Source organism: Trachypithecus francoisi, unplaced genomic scaffold, assembly GCF_009764315.1.
Source record: "Trachypithecus francoisi isolate TF-2019V2 unplaced genomic scaffold, Tfra_2.0 Lachesis_group19, whole genome shotgun sequence".
In the NCBI taxonomy this organism is placed as follows: domain Eukaryota; kingdom Metazoa; phylum Chordata; class Mammalia; order Primates; family Cercopithecidae; genus Trachypithecus; species Trachypithecus francoisi.
In genome coordinates this window covers 24,527,296-24,550,604 of record NW_022681464.1, presented here as the reverse complement: position 1 = coordinate 24,550,604, position 23,309 = coordinate 24,527,296, and the positions used below count along the sequence as shown (strand labels likewise).

The 23,309-nt window shown below is 37.9% G+C and overlaps 1 protein-coding gene across 2 annotated transcripts in view; it reads left to right on the top strand.

Annotated features, from left to right (window-relative positions):
• Window positions 1-23,028, top strand: part of DSG3 (desmoglein 3) — a 28,777-nt gene extending 5,749 nt beyond the window's left edge. The window contains exons 2-16 of one of the 2 annotated variants that reach the window (XM_033178062.1): window positions 3,009-3,044; window positions 3,555-3,686; window positions 4,897-5,052; window positions 5,486-5,630; window positions 6,295-6,461; window positions 7,280-7,408; window positions 7,676-7,861; window positions 10,639-10,910; window positions 11,872-12,011; window positions 13,105-13,329; window positions 15,669-15,920; window positions 16,909-17,048; window positions 17,365-17,428; window positions 18,757-19,037; window positions 20,293-23,028. In XM_033178062.1, coding sequence (XP_033033953.1) covers window positions 3,009-3,044; window positions 3,555-3,686; window positions 4,897-5,052; window positions 5,486-5,630; window positions 6,295-6,461; window positions 7,280-7,408; window positions 7,676-7,861; window positions 10,639-10,910; window positions 11,872-12,011; window positions 13,105-13,329; window positions 15,669-15,920; window positions 16,909-17,048; window positions 17,365-17,428; window positions 18,757-19,037; window positions 20,293-20,907 — 2,940 coding nt within the window. In that variant the 3' untranslated portion in view covers window positions 20,908-23,028. Of the gene's footprint in view, window positions 1-3,008; window positions 3,045-3,554; window positions 3,687-4,896; window positions 5,053-5,485; window positions 5,631-6,294; window positions 6,462-7,279; window positions 7,409-7,675; window positions 7,862-10,638; window positions 10,911-11,871; window positions 12,012-13,104; window positions 13,330-15,668; window positions 15,921-16,908; window positions 17,049-17,364; window positions 17,429-18,753; window positions 19,038-20,292 lie in introns of both variants that reach the window. The other variant, XM_033178060.1, reaches the window with a different exon arrangement.
• Window positions 23,029-23,309: the final 281 nt, after the last annotated feature.

Genomic DNA, 23,309 nt, shown 5'->3' with positions numbered 1-23,309 from the left:
TAAAGAGCGGGTGCTATTATAGTTGCTTTTTGTTTAATCTAGCTACCCATATCCTCAGATTATATTTATTGTGTACATACCATATTCAATAGGAACCTTAATGATATAACCATATACCTTTTTATTAACAAATAGAGCATATGGATATCAAGTTGCTTTATTTCATATATTTTTAAATTTAATAATTAGATGTGCTTTTGATAATATTTGTAACTCATATCTATACCAAGGCATTAAGGCTATATCAATGCTTTAAAAATCATATAATTAAAATTTACAAAATAACCAGAAAACAAAAAAGAAACAAAAGTATAGTAATTCTCAAAATAAGGGAGGTTTACTCCACATTGGTATTTCCAATCCAGGCCGCCAAAAGAGACAGCTTAGTTCATTCAAATCATCAGAAAACTATGTAAACATTTATTAGCTTGATTTAGTCATTCCACCGTTTATACATACCTCAAAACAACATGTACATGATAAATATATACAATTTTGCCAATGAAAAGAAACAGATTTACAAATAAAAACACATAAATTGTTTTTAAAATATCCAAAATTATTATATTAGTAAATTAACTAAAACAAGTAGCCCTTATATAAATATTAATTAACTAAAATAACTTGTTTTTTAAAAAATACTATTGAAAATAACGTGAGGCTGTGATGTCCTCTAAAAATCTAAAGATCATTGCAATATTCAGAAATGTCTCCTGCCACCTACTTCCCAGGAAAACAGAAATTGTACCTTATTGTCTATTAGAAGAATCTTTCTCTGTGGGGCTAGTCCAAGCATGATTCATATTTTCGGGATGACTCGCCAGTTTTCCTGTAAAGGGGAGCCTGCCTGGCCCATCCCTCCTCTCACGTGTAGCTGAGTCGTTCTTATTGTCTGAGAAAGCAATTGTGCAGTTACTCCCTTGCTGCGGTCTTTTCTTCCAAGTAACTCAAGGTATTACTTTAAAAAAGAGCAACAACGTTGGAAAATCATTTTGAGACTTGTTATAACCACAAGTAATGGTTCTTTTCCATGACAAATTTGAACACATATTCTTTGGAATCAAGGTTTCAGCTGGAATGTCTAGAACGGAAGAGTTCTGACTTCTTATGTCTGACATAATTACTCATTTGGTTCAGACTTAGACTAGTCTATTCATTATAACCCCAGAAAATAAACAATGTAATAAATCTACATTGTTTCAGGAGCAACCACAGCCTTTGGCCAAATAGAAATCTAAATTGACTGTCATATAATTGTCTTTGTACCATTAGTTTTTGTTTGTTTGTTTGTTTTCTATTTATGACAACTTTCATTAGAAGTTAGCAGTAGTTGGCTCACACCTGTAATCCCAGCACTTTGAGAGGCGAAGGCAGGTGGATCACCTGAGGTCAGGAGTCCAAGACCAGCCTGGCCAACATGGTGAAACCCCGTCTCTACTAAAGACACAAAACTAGCCAGGTGTGGTGGTGTGCCCACGCCTGTAATCCCAGTTACTCGGGAGGCTGAGGCGGGAGAATCCCTTGAACCCGGTAGTGGAAGTTGCAGTGAGTTGAGATCATGCCATTGCACTCCAGCCGGGGCAAAAAGAGCGAAAAAAAGAATTTAGTAGTAGGTACCAGAGGTACATGCTCTGGAGTTAGGCTGCTGCGGTTGCTATCCTGTTATGGCTACTAGCTAGGGCAAAGTATTCATTGCCTCACATCTCCAATTCTTCATCCTTATACTAGGGATTATAATACTAGAATCTCCTTCAGGTGCCTGCTGTAAGTATTACATGAGACAATAAGTATAAAACTCTAGGAATAGCAGCTGATACCAAAACTACACAATAAACATTAGCTACTGTTATTACTCTTCTAGTTTTTTTTTTTTTCCTTTTAACTGATTTTCCACCATTATTTTTCTACAGATTCATCAGATAATCAGTGGATTAGCAAATACTTGTTAAGCACCTGTGAGGGTTACAAGAAAAAAAAAAAAACCAACAGCACTGAACTGGAAAGTTTACAATTCTCCTGGCTTAGCACAGAAATTCTTTTCATGCTCATAAAACAAGAAATAATAAACTGTGGTAAACCATCATGGGCTAAATTCATTGTACAGAATATGTATTACACAAACTCAGGAAAAGAGACATCAGTAAAGACAGTTTCAGGGAGGTTGTTGAAACTTGATGAATCTGAAAGGATGAGCAATATTTAAGTGGGTGGAGTAGAAAAAGGTAATGCATGCCAGGCAGAACAGAGATGAAAAATGACACAGATGAACATCTCATATATTCTTGAGAAGGTGAAGACCCTAGCTTACATGGCTTCATTTTACTCTCATTTAATATTTTTTTGGACCAATCTGAAAATTAAGTTCAATATTTAAAGTGAAGTAACAGAGCAGAGATGAACAGATCCATGCCTCACTGTAAACAGGGTTTGTGACTGGAATAGCAGATCCTCATCTTTTATGTTTTGTTCTCTAAACCAGACTGGTTCCATTCCATTCTTTTCACTTGTAAAATTAGAGAAAATGTTCTGTAATTGCAGAGGACTAATACAGGATCGCCTTCCTACAAATCAGTTGGGTGGCTGATGGTTTTTAATAATCCCCTGTGGCCCCGTTCTGAAGCATTTCACAATGGTGCTTACCACTGTTTCCCAAAGTGATGATTTTCATAGCTTCTGGGAACTGTATGCAAAGCAGCCAGGTAAGAATTGTCTGGTTGCTGCAACTGACTATTAGGCATAGTTTTTGCAAAGTCCAGTAGGTTCTTCTTTATGTCATCAAAATTCTGTAGTCAATTAAAAAACTGGTGAAATGTGTTTATATTGACAGTAATATTCCTTTTCCTAGTAGGAACTTACCCTTTGATTATTGTTTCTTGAAACTTACCTCTTTTGAAATAGAAACAAATCACAATATGAACAATGGAATATAATAATCGGGATTATTCATTGTATGTAATTCCTTATTTGAAGAATTCACATTTAATTTGACTTTATTTAAATGTCTGCAGGTGGTCATATTGGTTCATGGAGAATTGCGAATAGAGGTAAAGTATGAAAAAGGTTTTTATACTTAAAATAATAGTTTAGTTTAAAAAATTAAATTGTGTTTAGGAGAAATAAATAGTTAATATCTAAAATTATTCAGTAATTGTGAAAATAAATAGAACTAAAATTCTAGTAACTGACAACAATATTTAAAAACTAGTCATCTATAAATGTCATTATTATAATTTATTTCACGCATTCTTTTCTTCTTATCTTAAGCAAATCAACTGGTCAAACCCTATGGGCCCAGTAAGATACTGTGGAGTATAAAAAGAAAATATAAAATATGACTAAATGCTAATATTAAAAATCATATAGCTTTGTAATTATTTTAGTTATTTAACATTTATCACTTGCTTGACAAAGTATCAAGGAGAGCTAATTAGACACCTAACAGTCTTAGAGATCTTGAAACATAGGGGGTTCCTCAACCTAGGTGTCTGTAATCAATATTCTAAGTAAAAATTACCATTAATTTGCATAACAAATGGAATCCCTTTTTACATAAGACGAAAGGTCAATATGACGAAGAAGAGATGACTATGCAACAAGCTAAAAGAAGGCAAAAACGTGAATGGGTGAAATTTGCCAAACCCTGCAGAGAAGGAGAAGATAACTCAAAAAGAAACCCTATTGCCAAGGTAAGTTATATCGACAGGGGCAGTATGAGTTTTTAGAATAAATGTATAAGGTGTAAATTAAAATAATATGGCAATTCCAAATAACAAAATGAAGACTGAGGAGTCCACAGAACAAGTGAACTGGTATCCTCAACAAAATAGTACAATAATAATAATAATGAGAGAAAGAGAGAGAGGAAGGTAGCTTCTAGGGTTATGAAAAAGAATTGAGACATACTAACCAATTTTAATGTAGAAGGCTTACTTGGCTACAGAGTGTAGCAAACAAATAGGAAAAATAATGCATGTGTAAGACAAAGAAGTGGTTGGGAGCAAAATTTGGATTATTTGGATTGGCCATGTATTGATAATTGTTGAAGCTCAGTAATAGGATGTATCAGGTTTATTATACTATTCTTTTTTTTTTTTTTTTTTCCGAGATGGAGTCACTCTGCTGCCTCGGCTGGAGTGCAGTGGTCTGATCTTGGCTTACTGCAACCTCCTCCTCTCGGGTTCAAGCAATTCTCCTGCCTCAGCCTCCTGAGTAGTTGGGATTACAGGCGTGTGCCACCATACCCAGCTAATTGTTTCTGCATTTTTAGTAGAGATGGGGTTTCACCATATTGGCCAGGCTGGTCTCATACTTCTGACCTCATGATCTGCCCACCTCGGCCTCCCAAAGTGCTTGGATTACAGGCGTGAGCCACCGTGCCTGGCCTGTTATACTATTCTAACTTTATATATATTTCACGTTTTTCATGTTAAAAAGCTTTAAAATTACCATAATAAAAAGTAAATTATTTTAATACATATTTTAACTCTACTATATGATCTCTTTCCCTTTTTGTCTCTCCACTTCCCCTGATTTAAACTAAATAAATATCTTTTGTTTTTTAATGTTGTCAGGTAAAGAGGGAGCCTTCAGGAGTAACTTTGTCAATATTAAATGTCTTTGACTTTCTTTTAACGTTTTAACACTATCATGTGACCACAGTCTGTGCAAATATTCTAACACCAAAATGATCAGCACACATTGGTTCAGGCTGGTCGTCAAAAGCAACAGTTTGATTTTATTTCATATTCCTAGTATCTATCAAGGCAAAATGTAAATGGCACAATGTCAAAAAGAGTGAATTGAATAAATAGATGACTTTAGACTATGGAAGTGGGGGTGGAGAGGGAAAGGCTTGAGTAATGGTCACCTCAACATTTTGGGTATTTGGGGCTGTAGATTACTTCAGATTACCAGGCAACCCAGAAAATTACCTACCGAATATCTGGAGTGGGAATTGATCAGCCGCCTTTTGGAATCTTTGTTGTTGACAAAAACACTGGCGATATTAACATAACAGCTATAGTTGACCGAGAGGAAACTCCAAGCTTCCTGGTAAGTTTGGGTCCTCAACATTGGGCTACCCTTCTCCTTGTACACCATTGCTTTAGAAAGTGACACTTTTCTACTGGTAAATTTAGAGGAGAGTTCAGTACATGAATCAGTCCACCAGCAAATAACGATATTAGTCCCTCCACAGAGCCTTGCCTGAGGGAACACAGCAGAGGGTGCATGAGTGAGGGTTGAAATCTAGGATGCCAAGTGCTTCAGTTTGCCATGACACAGCATTAGCCTGGTGGAAGGGGCAATTTGCCCAATTGGTCTGCCCAGAGCAGGCACCTTTTTCCACTTTGTCTACCCTTTAGGGAAACATTTATTCTTTGCACAAAATTTATGTATATGCCAACAGAGGCCTTATTTCTACAAGTTTTAATAGTATGAAAACTAAGATTGCAGAGTAATAATCCACATTTCCCTCTGTTCCTAGATCACATGTCGGGCTCTAAATGCTCAAGGACTAGATGTAGAGAAGCCACTTATACTAACGGTTAAAATTTTGGATATTAATGATAATCCTCCAGTATTTTCACAACAAATTTTCATGGGTGAAATTGAAGAAAATAGTGCCTCAAGTAAGTCTTTTACAATACTTACCACTTTCAATTTGTCTGCTTTCAAATATGAGTACCACTACAATATGTCATTTTTATAAACTAATTTATGCTCTTAATCAGTTGTTTTGAAAAATAAAATTCATTAAGATAAATCTGGGTCTTCCTTTCTAAAATGTGTATTTGAGCTAATTATTTACTATCATTGTATTTCTAGGTTATAGTCTGGTTATCAGGTCAATAGTATCTTATTCTATATATACAATTTATATGAGCATTTGGCAGTCCCAAAGCTAAATGGGCAGCCTTGGGTAGCCTGGATGCATCAGCTGGGCTCTTTTAGGTTGTAAGGGACAGAGACACACTCATATTACTTGGATAATTTGTGGAAAGGGGAGAGTTATGACAATCTGTCAAGGGAGAAAATTGAGATAGAATATAGCCTCAATCTTAACAAAGGTAAGGCTTAGAGAGAACTGAAGGGTTTTTAATGATAGGAAGTGCAGTTCTACCTGGTTGGGAGAGACGGAAAGAGATATCACAAGTGATATGCAATTTTTTGAACATATAGAAGATTTTAGGATATTTAGAAATAAGCACCAATGTGAATTTGTTTTGAATATTTAAAGTAAACATAATGTCAATTGTTACATATTCTTTAACAAACATTTTCCTGTATTCCTAGACTCATTGGTGATGATACTAAATGCCACAGATGCAGATGAACCAAACCACTTGAATTCTAAAATTGCCTTCAAAATTGTCTCTCAGGAACCAGCAGGCACACCCATGTTCCTTCTAAGCAGAAACACTGGGGAAGTCCGTACTTTGACCAATTCTCTTGACCGAGAGGTACAGCAAAGCACTTGGGGGAACGTTCAAGAATAAAGGGTTTGATTATAAGAAAACCAAGAGAGGTGACTCCATTTCACCTGAAAATAAAAAAAAGAAAAGAGGTTCTCAGTACCTAACTGGGCTAATCTAGGGAAATTGTTTGCATTTTTGAGTGTGATTCTGGTGAGGTGAGATGGGTACTGGGCACCTGCAGAATCAATTGTACCCTGAACATACCAATGGTAGTTAAACAGGGGCGGTGAAAGAAGGCATTGACATAGACATACATGGACAAAGATCGAACTACGACTAACTCCTCATGTGATGGAGGAGAAGCAAGCGTCTTAGATGAAGGGAGAAATTTCTGTCTGGAATAAAACCTTCTTTTATATCACACTTTTTCTCCTGACTCCTTTTAATTTTATCCCTGCTTCTGGAGCACTAAAGAATCTCCTTCTCCAATCTCCCTCATTACTTACCACCAGCACCTTCTATCTCCACTACCACAGGCTACCCTGTCAGACTCCATATTATTTTTGTACAAATGGCTTTCCCAATAGACTAACAGAGAAGCTCCATAAGTGAGCTTATTACTCCCACCCTACTCACTGCCCATTTTTGCTCTAAGCATACAGTACTGTCCTGCCGTAAGAAGCTCACAAAAACAGAAAACCTGCCCTAGCCCCTTAAAGACCTCCACCCAACCATCCAGAGCCCTGCAAATGTCTTCTACATAAACTTGAATATTTACACCTCCTTAACCATAAGAATCAAGTAGTTTTCAATTATAATTCTTAGAGATTAATCATTTTTCTTTATTTTTTACCCAAATTTAGCAAGCTAGCAGCTATCGTCTGGTTGTGAGTGGTGCAGACAAAGATGGAGAAGGACTATCAACTCAATGTGAATGTAGTATTAAAGTGAAAGATGTCAACGATAACTTCCCAATGTTTAGAGACTCTCAGGTACACCCATTGCTCCTTCAAGAATCATTTATATATATATTTTTAATACTTTGAAATCCTAATTCAGTACTTGCCTGTTTGTTGGCTCTTATTTAAGTTCTCTGCACTTATCTTTAAAGAAATATGCTTTTTTAAAAATAAAAGAATCCGGTAATCAGAAGAAGGAAATACAGAATTTGAGAAATAAGGATTACCATTTAGAAGTAACATAATCCCTTCGTGTAAAACCTGTCATTGAGTCTTTAATTCTGTTTCTCGCCTTTTCAGTATTCAGCACGTATCGAAGAAAATACCTTAAGTTCTGAATTACTTCGATTTCAAGTAACAGATTTGGATGAAGAGTACACAGATAATTGGCTTGCAGTATATTTCTTTACCTCTGGGAATGAAGGAAATTGGTTTGAAATACAAACTGATCCCAGAACTAATGAAGGCATCCTGAAAGTGGTGAAGGTAAGGTCTGATTTCCCTTCACTGGTAAAAAAAAAAAAAAAAAAAAAAAAAAAAAAAAACTGTATTAACCAAAACGATCATTTCTACAGATAAAATATATTTATTTGTTAATATCATTTCATTATAGAAAACACATAGAAGTAGATTGAATTTTTTTAAATCCCCATAGAGCCCCATAACCTGAGGACAACCTCTCTTAACATCTTGAACTCTTTCCAAGCTATTGAACTTTCTGTAATAAACACAAACACACTAATATGCTATGGGAGTGACTACGTATACTTTAAGCACATAGTAATGTATTATGGCTGTCCATACTTTAAGCACAAGAAAGCAAAACACATTTCTTGACTTAATCTCATTCGCAACAATTAGATTGAAGTTAGGACGAGATAAGAATAGGTGGAATCATGGCTTGCCAATTTGTCAATCTGTTTTAAATGGATTAGCTACAGTCAGTAGAGAAGAAATTGCTACTCTTCCTACAAAATGGGAATGTATGAACAAAATCTGCAAAATAAAAGACAAATAATTGAGTAAAGCTTTTAATATGCTTGGCTATGACAGACTCCTTATCTGAGAGTGTGACCTGGGCCCCTTCCTTGGTACAGCACTTTGGTTTTTTTGGTTGGTTGATTGGTTGGTTTTGGGGTTTTTGGGGTTTTCTTTTTTTTTTTTTTTTTGAGACAAAGTCTCACTCTGTCACCCAAGCAAGAGTACAGTGGTGTGATCTTGTCTCTCTGTAGCCTTCACCTCCCAGGCTCCAGTGATCCTCCCGCCTCAGCCTCCTGAGTAGCTGGGTCCACATTGTGTGATACCATGCCCAGCTAATTTTTATAGTTTTAGTAGAAATTAGGTTTCACCATATTGTTGAGGCTGGTCTTGAACTCCTGACCTCAAGTGATCCACCCACCTCGGCCTCCCAAAATGCTGGGATTACAGGTGTGAGCCATTGCACCTGGCCTTTGGTACAGCATTTTAGATTCCATGGGCGCATCCTTATTTAAATCTTAAATCCAGTTGAGTGACAGATCATATAATGCCTTAACAAGGGGCTGCTGAAAGCTGTACGTGCAGACCTTTGTTACTCTACTCTTCAGAACAAGTGCTACAGCCATCCCCACTTGCAAAGGTTTTGTTATAAACTCCCAGCAATGCCTGGGAGTGAGCTATTCTCTATCTCATGTATTGGTGTCATTCAGTTTCCCAAACTAGAAACGTGGCCCTTACCCCTGAATCGTGGCATTTCCTCACAGCATACAGTCTTAGAAATTGTCTTTGAAATCTGACCCTCCTCTACCTTCTTACTGCCTGTGTCCTGGACTGGCTTTGCCTCTCTTCTCTTAGACGATTGCAGTCCCTCCTAATAGATATCCCTACCTCTTGTCTCTACTGACTTTGTTCTACTCGTTCTTACCAGTTCGCCACCACATTTTTCTTAAAAACAGTTTGGATCCCTTACTCTTCTCTTTAAAACCATCCCTAGCTCTACACTGGCTATGCAGTTGGCCCTCAACCCTAATTACCAACTCAAGTCACCTGCAACTTTGCTCGGACAGTAAGGGTGTAGGAACCATTGGAGAAGCCCAGGCAGCAGTGGGTCCTTAAGGCTCCTCAGGTGACTCTACAGTCAGCCAGCGTTGCTAGCTGCTAGCCCTTTAAGATGAAATTCACAAGGCGATTTGCCATCTGTATTCAGCCTGCAACTGCTTTCACCTATGCCTGGGTAATTTCCCGGCATCCTTCAATACCCAGCTTAGATGATTACCTCTCAGGAACCCTTCATAGCTCTCCTAAGTAGAATTATTCCTTTGCTTTCACACACAGACCCTATAATCTCTTTTGCCTCTTACCCCCTTGTATTATAGTTCCCTGTTTAGGCATCTTTCTCTTCTGCTTCACTGGAAAATGCTTCAGCACACAAAGTCAGTCATTGCAAAGTTAAAACTTAAATCCAGATCTCTTACTTGAATCACTTTTAGTGATATACAGGTGTAACCAATATGAGCATTTTCTCATCTCATCACTCTCAAAAAAAATGTACTAGTGAATGAAGAAAAGTTATCCTGGGATTCCTCAGGCCTTGATTTGGGTCACCTCAATAAGGGGATCAAACAAATGGCTATCATGCAAGACCTTCTGAAAATGGGTCTACAAAGAGTTGCTGGGCCACCCACTCACTGCTTTGCAGGGGCCTATTTGCCAACCAAGACTGTGAAAATAGTTTGCCTTTCCCACCTAGGAATTTTTAAAGTCAGGAAAGACACCATTGCACATAAATCCAATGAAGATTCTGCAAATGACCATAACTGCCAGTTATAAGAATGTATTGGGGGCTTGATTTGTTCAGTCCTCACTACATCCTGATGAGGTAAGGCTTTTTTTGCAGAAGTGGAGAGGTGAGGATCAGAGAAACCAAACATTGTTCTCTGAGTCACACAGCTATTAAGCAGCAGAACCAGGATTCAAATCATGTTACCATAGCAAACTTGGGGTTCTTTCCACTGCACCTCAGAGCCTAAAGAGACTATGATGATGTCTCGCTGATCTGAAAGAGGTACCCTGCTTTGTAAATATCAGTACCAAACTGGGGTCTCATGAGTTAAGAATCCTAAATCTTTCTCTATCTCAACATTACAATAATTTCTGAGGCTGTTTTGGTATTTAAAAACAAAAGAATTCATTCACAGCATCTTGCATAGTGTGCTGTCATCATCTACCGGGTTTGCGGGAGTATGTTTTTGTGAAACTGCCTTCTAATTCTGTTTTTTCTCCAGGCTCTAGATTATGAACAACTACAAAGCATGAAATTTAGTATTGCTGTCAAAAACAAAGCTGAATTTCACCAATCAGTAATCTCTCGATACCGAGTTCAGTCAACCCCAGTCACAATTGAGGTAATAAATGTTAGAGAAGGAATAGCATTCCGTCCTGATTCCAAGACATTTGCTGTGCAAAAAGGCATAAGTAGCAAAAAATTGGTGGATTATATCCTGGGAACATATCAAGCCATCGATGAGGACACTCGCAAAGCTGCCTCAAATGTCAAGTAAGACTATTTTTATTTATATCTTATTTCTTGATGAGGTTTTAATCTATAAGCTATCACAACATAACACATAAACTATTATGTACCAAGAACAGAGATATGACATTGATAAAAACAAGAAACTGAGTAACTCAAGAAGTAACATTTAGCTAAACCATTAGGTGATCATCTAACTGTACTGGAAGCAAAGATAACGTAAGCATAAGTTACAGTGGAAACCAAGAGAAGAATGCCTTAGCCTATCAACAGAAATGGGGAACATGTCTCATGGAAACTTACAGTTGAGCCTTACAAAGGAGTAGAAGTGCACCATAAGAACATGTTTTAATCATATAAAACAGCACATACAAAGACATATATGCCTAAAATATAACGGCACCATGCAAAATAATTGCTATATTATGTGGAGCAAGGACACAGGTATTTTATTTTATTGTGCACAGCAGAGTTGGAAAACTCAGCTAATATATGCTTAAGAATTATGAAATATGGGCCTGGCACAGTGGCTCACACCTGTAATCCCAACACTTTGGGAGGCCGAGGTGGATGGATCACCTGAGGTCAGGAGTTCGAGACCTGCCTGACCAACATGAAGAAACCCCATCTCTACTACAAATACAAAATTAGCTGTGCATGGTGGTTCACGCCTGTAATCCCAGCTACTCGGGAGGCTGAGGCAGGAGAATCGTTTGAACCCAGGAGGCAGAGGTTGCGGTGAGCTGAGATCATACCATTGCACTCCAGCCTGGGCAACAAGAGCAAAACTCTGTCTCAAAAAAAAGAATTATGAAATATGGCTCATCCATGCTATGTTAATTTTCTGCTGCTTTTTATAAAAGCATATTTCCATGTCAACATATATTAAATATGAATATACTAAATATAAAATGAGTCATTTTCATTAAATATGTAATATTCCACATTTGAAAGAAAACTATTTTTTTTTAATATTATGAAACAGGTATGTCATGGGACGTAACAATGGTGGTTACCTAATGATTGATTCAAAAACTGCTGAAATCAAATTTGTCAAAAATGTGGACCGAGATTCCACTTTCATAGTTAACCAAACAATCACAGCTGAGGTTCTGGCCATAGACGGTAAGAAAACTATTTGAATCATTTTAGAGAAATGTTATTGTAATTGATGTTTCTCTATGCATAGATGATTATGATTATTCAATATATTATCTTTACCACTAGGGAGAGAGAATTATCTTTACCACTAGAGAGAGAATTATCTTAGGAGCATTGGGCCTCAAGTCTGAGGCAACTGAATCCAGGAGAGAAAACTAAGAGTTCCAACTTCTCAGTAGAGTTTGAACCAGCGAATTCTATGTTAGGTCCCTATGGTTTGCAGTAGTTGAAGCAGAAATGTTTTGACCAACAGAAATCCCTGGGTTTGAGGGGATGGGTGAGGATTCATAGACAAAAAACATCAGGGAAGCTCAACGTGAATGTGAGGTGCTTTAGTGAGGTACCTATAGAGACCTCATGTACTTTTATCATTGAACAATACAATTTCCTCTTCTAGAATGTTTTAAAATCATATTCATTGAGTATATGTGTTTCCCCAAGTATAAAAATAATTTACGTTGAAGGTAATAAAAAACATAGCCCCCCCAAAAAAATAAATATCAAAAATATTTCCATTTGGGAAAACAGGAAAAAAAGTAGTAAGGGTAACAACAGAAATGACTCATAATGCCCCCACAGAGAGATTTTTATTTCATTATATTTTATTTTCAGCATTTAAAATTTTTATTTAATAAACTTTTATATCTTCAGTATTAAAAATATATAATTTTTTATTCCAAATAAAAAATGTGTGCTTTAGAAGCAAAAACCTTTCACACATTGATTACAAGTGAAATCAACACATTTAAGAAAGTTATTATTTTTGTGCTGATTTCATTTGAAATTAGTGAATTCATCATCTTACCGGTCTTGGGTTCAAGTATGTTATATTGTTTTTCAATTAATTATAATTGGAGACATCAGCCTGTTTGGTAAATTGCAATTTGCTTTTTACAAGATGCGGAAATAGGATGACTTTTTTTACTTCTGAGGATAATATAGTATTTCATGAGAAGACACACTAAGTTGGCTGCAGAAAAGAGAAATGTAAAGATTCTCCTTTTTTGTACAACTTTGTTCTATACATTTCTTTAACTCTAAAACGTTGTTCTTACAGAATACACGGGTAGAACTTCTACAGGCACAGTATATGTTAGAGTACCCGGTTTCAGTGACAATTGTCCAACAGCTGTCCTCGATAAAGATGCGATTTGCAGTTCTTCACCTTCCGTGGTTGTCTCCGCTAGAACACTGAATAATAGATACACCGGCCCCTATACATTTGCACTGGAAGATCAACCTGTGAAGTTGCCTGTCATATGGAGTATCACAACCCTCAATGGTGAGTAACAGTAAAGTTGCTTCTACAAATGCAAACTGCTCCTTTATATTTCCAGAAGGATAAGGAAGATCATGTAAGAGCAGGTCCTTCCAAAAGTAACTTGAAAAATTCTTTTCAATGAAGATGTGGTAGTAGCCTTGTGAATTATTTCTCTTTTCAGAAGAGAAAAGGAATGATATGCTGTTAGCACCATTCAATATTTTATTTTGAATCCTTTTTAGGGTTCATTTGATATTTTAACATTTTAAATCTGTTTATTTCTACTTCCTTAGTGCACTCAAAAAAAAGATTAGAGTCAGGCATCTAGGTGGGGCACATGGCTCATGCCTGTAATCCTAGTACTTTGGGAGGCCAAGGTGAGAGGATCACCTGAGGTCAGGAGTTCGAGACCAGCCTGGCCAACATGGTGAAACCCCATTTCTACTAAAAATACAAAAATTAGCTAGGTGTGGTGGCGCATGTATGTAATCCCAGCTACTCAGAAGACTGAGGCAGGAGAATCACTTGAACCCAGGAGGCAGAAGTGAGCTGAGATCGTGCCACTGTACTCCAGCCTGAGCAACAAGAGTAAAAACTCCATCTCAAAAAAAAAAAAAGTCAGATATCTATTTATCACAAAGCTGCTTAGATTTCGAAATACTAAATACATAAACTTGTTCTAATGGAGCAGTCTATGAGCAGACATGTAGCATGAAGAAGTCAGCCTGCTCAAGGCTCGCAGGGAGTGCCACTTACACTGTCACTAGTCAGGAACCTTGAGAGCATGGTGGACTGAAACTTGCAAACCCTTTATCCAACAGGGAGGAGCTAATTCATTCTTTCTCTTTCCTAACATTTATCGTACTTATTTTACATTGTCTGTGCTTTTCAGAAGTGTCATAGAAATAGACACTAGACTTCCTAAAAGTCTCCATCCTTTCTGGATTTCATAGTGATGAAGAGATCACTTCAAACCCTTAGTAAACTCACTTTTCCCCAGCTCCTTTCTGAACCAGCCTTGCTTCCTTTCATGAATGTACATGCTGTTAAAGCATGTCCTTCAGTCCTAAGTAGCAGCCACTGCCAGAGTTACCAAAAGGATCTTGGTCTCCATGGTCATCTTCCCTTGGGCCCTCACACTTCTGGCATAAAGATCTATCTCCAAACTGTGCATGTAGCATTTTGCTCCAAATGAGTTTACTGGATACGTGACCAATGACGAGGCTGCCAAAAAAAGATCAGAGAGGGCCAGGATGTGGCACAAGACACACCTGCCCAGGTGTGACTGGGCAAGGCAACAGTGATTAGACTAGGTGGGCAAGGCACAATGTCAAAGGGTGTGGTGGGATCAAAAAGGATTCAAGAAATGCAATACTGAACCTTACAGGAACTGTTGTGGGGTCCACTTAAAAAAAGGCAACATAGCAATGGGAGATAGAAAACAGTCTGTTCTCAGGACTCAGATAGGCAATAGGCCATCACCACAAAGAAATCCCATATCATAGACCTGCAGCTCATGGTATAAGAACTGGGAAAAGCAGTTGAGGTAGTAGCAGCTAAAGTTGAAAGTCTTGATAAGTAAAACACAAGAACACAGAGTCAGGAACACATACACACTCAGAGGGCCACACAAGTCTGAGGATGGGTGCAGACATACCAGAGAGTGGTTAAGCCCCAGAAGAGCGGTGCCTGACTCTAAATGATGCTGCCCATCTTCTTTAGTGGGAAAAGCAGAGTAGAACTGAGTCTCATGGGGGAGAATAATGAGCCTACCTGCAGCAGAGAGGACAAGGAGGCAGGTATAGACAGATTTACCCACTGGAACCGGTTATAGCCCTCATCACTGCTCAAACCTCTCTCTATTATCAACCCTGCTGTTTGTGGCAACTCTAACTCTGCTAATGAAAATAAGTAGTAAGAGCGTAAGACACTGCTGCGGTTGGAATAGGTCTTCCAAAGCTCGTGTGTTGAAAACTTAATCCCCACTGCAACAGTGTTGAGAGGTGAGACCTGTAAGATGTAATGAGGTCATGAGGTCTCTGTCCTCATGCATGGATTAATGGTGTTACCATGGGAGTGGGTTCATTACAGAAAGAGTGAGTTGTTTTAAGGGTGAGTTCAGCCCCCACTTGCTCTTCTCCTCTCTTGTCCTTCCGCCTTCCACCATGGGATGATGAAGTTCAAAGGCCTTTATCAGATTCTGACACCTTGATATTGAACTTCCCAGCCTTCAGAACTGTGAGAAATAAATGTATTTTCTTTGTGAATTATCCAGTCTGTGATATTCTGTTACAGCAACACAAAACAGACTGAAAAGACACCTCGTCCCACTGTTGATTTGCATGATTCTTTCTCTACAGCTACCTCGGCCCTTCTCAGAGCCCAGGAACAGATAGCTCCTGGAGTATACCACATCTCCCTGGTACTTACAGACAGTCAGAACAATCGGTGTGAGATGCCAGGCAGCTTGACACTGGAAGTCTGTCAGTGTGACAACAGGGGTGTCTGTGGAACTTCTTACCCAACCACATGGCCTAGGACCAGGCCGCACTCAGGGAGGCTGGGGCCTGCCGCCATCGGCCTGCTGCTCCTTGGTCTCCTGCTGCTGCTGTGTGAGTATCCAATGTTTCATTCTCTGTTGGATGGGGTGTCCTCATTTGCAAAGGCCTCCATGCTGCCCTGCTCATCTGTGCAATGGGGAAAGAATATTCTCTGATGTTTTATAGGTAAAGCTAGGGGGAAATGGCATTTTCAGAAAGAATCTGAAATGTATAACATGTCACTTGCTAACAGTCTATATCAATATAGCAACAGAAGTTATATATGTCAGACATTTAGAAGACAGCACGAGATAATCAAGAGAAAAGCAAATCATGAATACTTTCTACACACTGTTAGTAATGTTCATGGTCAAAATTATGGCTTTATCCATGAGTGTGACACTTTCTAAGATGTTTTCTCCATATTCATTTCATCTCATGAGACTCTAAGATAAAAAGAGAACACTAGTCAAACTTAGGGAAATACAAATAGGGTATCATAGGCTAATATTAATTAATTGCATATGATGTTAATATTAACCAGAGTTTTCTGGTTAATTACTGTTTACTAAGAGATAATTAGAGACTAGATTGCCAAAACACCATTGTGCCCACCTAAAATCTGCACCATTCTGGTCATATATTTATCTGTGTATTCACCTGACACAATATACATTGTGTATATTCACCTGACACAATATACATAGCCCCAAATGTGCAAATAAATGCAATAATCATAAAAATATATAAAAGAAAAGGATTGAGGAGCCAAACAGCCACTTTCACCATACATCAGTGCCTATTTTAAGACAACATACCAAAAAAAAAAAAAACAACAAGAAATGATCTGATCTGTCTCCTTCAGTTTCATAATCCCATGAAATTTTAGTGTGCTTACTGTACCAAGTTTCATTTGTAGAAACTAATTTTGGCTTTCATTAGGAATTTTCTACAAGTACTTAAGATACTATATTTTCTTTGTAACATTTCTGACAATTGTCACGCTAAATAGTTCCTAAATTAGTCAAGTGTTCTGATGTTTTGTTTTGTTTTTCACTAGTGGCCCCCCTTCTGCTGTTGACCTGCGACTGTGGGGCAGGTTCTACTGGGGGAGTGACAGGTGGTTTTATCCCAGTTCCTGATGGCTCAGAAGGAACAATTCATCAGTGGGGAATTGAAGGAGCCCATCCTGAAGACAAGGTAAACATCAAGTTCATAAATTATTTATTTCAATTAAATAGAAAAAAGGTTTGATTTACATTGAGATAGGAAAAGAGGCAAAGGGACATAAAAATAAGAGATTTCTTGACCTTCAGTTTGAGAGTCAGTGCTGAATAGATGGAGGCTTTTAGGATTTTAGCTCTTCAGATGTCAAATCATAAAAATGGTTATCCCTGCAAGAATTTGCACTTGTTGTAATGTTATCATTTACAAATTTGCAAGGGGCCACTTGTCACTATACTGTTCTGAAATCTAGTGCACTTTTAAATTAATTTATTTTTCACATGGTTTGCAGGAAATCACAAATATTTGTGTGCCTCCTATAACAGCCAATGGAGCCGATTTCATGGAAAGTTCTGGTAAGTGGACATAAAATATTTGAAAGCAATGGTGAGTTAAGTGAGAGATATTCAAAAATAAGAAGTGGTTAAAATTATCTTCTTAATAATTTCATCTGTGTGCACGTCAGGAGCTGTTACCACTGAAATGGAGAAAAGCTGTTTTAATATTATTATATTAGTCAATTCCCTGACATGTCTGGCTTCAATAAGTTAATTTATCCATTGATGCCACCATTTTCAATATCTAAAGATTTGTCATACTTTTTCCAAACTTTAGTGAAGTATAGTTCTCAATCAATTACTAGTTTTTTAATTAGGAAAGACTTCACACATATAGAAAAATGTGAGGGAAAATGTAACAAACATCTATGTATCTACCACCCACTTTGTCTATTCCAAACATTGGTCACATTTTCAGTTAAAGTCTCATGTGCACATCCTCAATCCTGTTCTCCTTCTTCCTTTCCCAGAACTAACAGTATCCTGATTTCAGTTCAATCACTAATTCCTTCATTCAGTCATAATAGGACATGGTCACTTATGTTGTCATACAGGTCATACAGGTGAATTTGTTCATTTCTTTGGTTTTATCAAGTGGCTATTTCATTAATATTATCTGAGTGCCACAACTACTCAGTGAACTAAAAGAACAATAATAATGCCTAATATTAAAGTTTTGCTTAATTCCATACTTAGATTGTTTTCAAGTGTCCATCCTGCACAATCCACATGAGATTTCCCCAAATATGTAACTGTCTTCCTTTATCAGATGTTCCAATCTTCACCTGCTTTTCCCATTAGAATTACATAGCAAGAGCTATATAAAGAATTATCTAGAAAAAATAACTTTCCATGAAAGCATAATGTAAAGGTAACAGGCTGAATAGTCGTGATTTGTTAAATTCTCTTTAGGTACCAAGACATGCTAACTTGCATGATTACATTATGTATGTTTCCTCTTTGATTTCCATACTGAGCTCATATGACTGCTGAATTATAATGTTTTTTCATTAAAACATACAAGCATTGCATTAGAAGCTTCCCATAGCTGTGTACTAAATATCCTGTCTTTTCTATTTCTGGCTGTTGTCACTGAACATCTTATTTCTTTGTACATTTTTAAAATTAGTATATTTGTAGAGCTTTTTCACCCACTTATATGCCCTCCTTTATGACTCTCACTTAACACACTGTGGGATGTTATCATCTCTAGTCATATAATTGTATTTTCTCCCACTTACTTGCTTTACATGGTGACTGCTTATAGACACCCAAGACCCGTTCTGTAAAAATGCAACAAATAACAGCATAAGATATTACAGAATGTTCTCCCTTGTTTTTAGAAGTTTGTACAAATACGTATGCCAGAGGGACAGTGGTGGAAGGCACTTCAGGAATGGAAATGACCCCTAAGCTTGGAGCAGCTACTGAATCCGGAGGTGCTGCAGGCTTTGCAACAGGGACAGTGTCAGGGGCTGCTTCAGGATTCGGAGCAGTCACTGGAGTTGGCATCTGTTCCTCAGGGCAGTCTGGAACCATGAGAACAAGGCATTCTACTGGAGGAACCAATAAGGACTATGCTGATGGGGCAATAAGCATGAATTTTCTGGACTCCTACTTTTCTCAGGTAATTTGGTGAAAAACTTTGTTTCTTGGTTATCTTACTTACATTAGAGATCTTTTTATTTGATTATATACTTCAGTTTTGCAGTTCTTTTTATTTACAGCTTGTTAAAATGTAAGAAAAAATGGTTTGTTAGTTTTTTTGCCAAAATAATACAGATAACCTAAGGTAGCTGTCAAAATTGGGTCACTGATGAAAAGAAGAATGGGAGCCAAGCATAGTGGTACATGCCTGCAGTCCCAGCTACTCGGGAGGCTGAGGTGGGAGGATTTCTTGCCCCCAGGAGGTAGAGGCTGCAGTGAGCTATGATGGCACCACTACACTCCAGCCTGGGTAACAGAGTGAGACCTCATCTCTAAAATAAACAAATTAATAATAAAAGAAGAATGAGTAGATAACCACAACGTGAAAGCATATAGCAAGTAGCATCTCATTCCTCCAACTGAACAAACAACTGAGGGCAAATCTCTTTTATATGAGAATTTCCAGCATCTTCTTTAGGAATACAAATCAGTTCACTTTGTATTTCCTATATCATAAAGGATATCCAAATACCTGTGTGTATATTTTCCTGAGAGAGTGGTATAGTATTCACATTATCAAAAGAGTCTCTGTCTAAAAAAGTTCAAGAACCACTGAATTAATGACCCCCAAAAAAGGGGAGGCAAAAAGAACAGGATGGAAGATCAGTGATGGGAGGAATGACATGTCAGGAAGCATAGAACAGAAAAGGAACATGGGTACAAAACAGACAAGACTTTGAAAAGTAGGATGCTTGCCTCTCATTTGATAACCAAAGATTAGTGGGCAGACAGGCATGGTTAGAATGGATCTCACATTGAGTTTTGGTATTGATACTGGTAAGTGCCAAGTTCTGACCTAGTATCCAAGCAGACAAAGAGTGATACTGTGTTTGAAGAAAGACTGCGGGGAAGGGGAGAAAGGGAGGGATTGTTTGAGATGAGGATTCTTGGGATATTTTTAGGTGGGATGTGTGTTACAGTCACAGGTCAGGCTCCCACAAGGTTTGTAGAATCTAGACAAAGGTTCTAGCCCAATTTTGAGGGAATGTCAACCATACTTTTGTCCAAACACCAGATAATTTTTTGAACAAGATTGTTAATAGACAGTGTCCTTTACTTATATGGATTACCTAATTTGGGTATTCATAATCCAAATGAGTTCTGCAAACAGTATTATATTGTTCAATTGACTCTTTCTTAAAATTCATTTTTTCCCCACTTTTTCTCTGTCTTAGAAAGCATTTGCCTGTGCGGAGGAAGACGATGGCCAGGAAGCAAATGACTGCTTGTTGATCTATGATAATGAAGGCGCAGATGCTACTGGTTCTCCTGTGGGCTCCGTGGGTTGTTGCAGTTTTATTGCTGATGACCTGGATGACAGCTTCTTGGACTCACTTGGCCCGAAATTTAAAAAACTTGCAGAGATAAGCCTCGGTGTTGATGGTGAAGGCAAACAAGTTCAGCCACCCTCTAAAGACAGTGGTTATGGGATTGAATCCCGTGGCAGTTCCACAGAAGTCCAGCAGTCAGGATTTATTAAGTGCCAGACTTTGTCAGGAGGTCAAGGAGCTTCTGCTTTTTCCGCCTCTGGGTCTGTCCAGCCAGCTGTTTCCATCCCTGACCCTCTGCAGCATGGTAACTATTTGGTAACGGAGACTTACTCGGCTTCTGGTTCCCTTGTGCAACCTTCCACTGCAGGCTTTGATCCACTTCTCACACAAAATGTGATAGTGACAGAAAGGGTGATCTGTCCCATTTCCAGTGTTCCTGGCAATCTAGCTGGCCCAACGCAGCTACGAGAGTCACACACTATGCTCTGTACAGAGGATCCTTGCTCCCGTCTAATATGACTAGAATGAGCTGGAATAGCACACTAACCAAATCTGGATCTTTGGACTAAATTATTCAAAATAGCATAGCAAAGCTCACTGTATTGGGCGAATAATTTGGCGCTTACTAACTTCTCTCATAAACTGATCATGATTATAAATTAAATGTTTGGGTTCATACCCCAAAAGCGATACGTTGTCACTCCTAATTCTCAAGTACTATTCAAATTGTAGTAAATCTTAAAGTTTTTCAAAACCCTTAAGATCATATTCACCAGGAAATTTTCCTAAACATTCTTAAGCTTCTATTTTTCCACTGCCAAAGGAAGGTGTTTATCATTTTAAAATGCAATGTGGTTTAGTGGATTAAGCAGGAGCGCTGGTTCTTATCTCCGTTGCTTTTTCTTATATCATTGATAATGATGTAAGAATCACGAGGTATTTGCTAAAGCATTTTGAGCTGCTTGGAGAAAGGGAAATAGTTGCAGTAGAGTTTCTTCCATCTTTTTGGTGCTGGGAGGCCATACATGGGTCTTTTCCTCAAGCTAAGGGGTATAAGCTTATGCATTAAATTTGCTACATCTATATTTCACATATTCTCACAATAAGAGAATTTTGAAATAGAACATTTAAGAAAGTTTAGTATAAATAATATTTTGTGTGTTTTAATCACTTTGAAAGGATCTATGCAAAGAAAATATTTTACATTGAGCTCCTTCCTACACACATCTCAGTAACAGATCCTGTGTTAGTCTTTGAAAATAGCTCCTTATTTTTTAAATGTCAGTGAATAGATGTAGCATACATATGATGTATAATGACGTGTATTATGTTAACAATGTCTGCAGATTTTGTAGGAATACAAAACATGGCCTTTTTTATAAGAAAAAAGGGCCAATGACTAGAATAACACATGGGGCAATCTGTGAATATGCATTATAAGCAGCATTTCAGAAAAGTAGTTGGTGAAATAATTTTCAAGACAAAAAGGGATATGGAAAGGCACTTATGAGTAACCTCTATTTTTTTAAGCCTTGCTTTTAAATTAAACAGCTACAGCCATTTAAGGCTTGAGGGTAATAAAGCTTGAGAGTAATAATGTTAGCTTAGCAAAGGTTTAGATGTATTACTTCATGCATGCTACCATGATAGTAATGCAGCTCTTCGAGTCATTTCTGGTCATTCCAGATATTCGCCCTTTTGCCCATGGAAAGCACCCTACCTCACCTGCTTACTGACATTGTCTTAGCTGATCACAAGATCATTATCAACCTCCGTTATTCCTTATTGTATATAAAAGACAGAGTTTTATATTTTCCTTTCTTCTTTTTTTGCCATATTCAAAACCTAAATTTGTTTCTGCAGGTGGAATGCAAAGTAATCAAGTGTTTGTGCTTTCACCTAGAAGGGTGCGGTCCTGAAAGAAAGAGGTCCCCTAAATATCCCCGCCCTGGTGCTCCTCCCTCTCCCTGATACCCTGGCTACCAGGAAGGCAGGTGCTAGAGCAGCTGGAGAAGTGGGGCAGCCTGTGCTTCCACAGACGGGGGTGCTGCTGCAACAAGGCTTTCAATGCACCCGTCTTAGGTGAGAGAAGCTAGGTCCTGTGCAGCAGCCTGGTAAGTCCTGAGGAGGTTTCATTGCTCTTCCTGCTGCTGCTCTTTGCTTCTCAACAGTGGCTCGCTCTGGGGTCTAGAGCACATGCAGCTAACTTGTGCCTCTGCTTATGCATGAGGGTTAAATTAACAACCATAACCCCTATTTGAAGTTCAAAGGTGTATTCAAGATCCTCAAGGCATTTTAACCTTGCCTCTTAAAACCCAATTTACCATGAAATGGGAATTTTGCTGCATTGTTAAACTGCAGAGGAAATCATGCTATAGTAATAAAGCTTATATAAGAGAGAAATTGAAATTAAATGTGTTTTTAAATTGCAAAAAAAAAAATCAGTCTTTAGGATGACTTAAAAATTGATTTGCCATGTAAAATGTATCTGCATTTTTTTACACAAAACTTGTTTTAAGCAGAAAATTTTAAAACTTTACTACTTGATGTATTATACATTTTGAACCATATGTATTAAACCATAAACAGTGTAACGTTGTTATAATAAAACCAGCAATAAATTTATAAGTAAAAGCTGAACTACTCTCTATATTAATAGTTATTAAGAAATATGATTATAAAACAGCAGTCCCCAACCCTTCTGGCACCAGGAACCACTTTTGTGGAAGACAATTTTTCCACAGATGGCGACAGGGATGGTTTCAGGATGAAACTGTTCCACCTCAGATCATCAGGTATTATCATAAGAAGCAAGCAACCTAGATCCTGTATATGCGCAGTTCACAATAGGGTTCACGCTCCTGTGAGAATCTAATGCCACTGCTGATCAGATAGGAGGCAGAGCTCAAGCTGGATTGCTC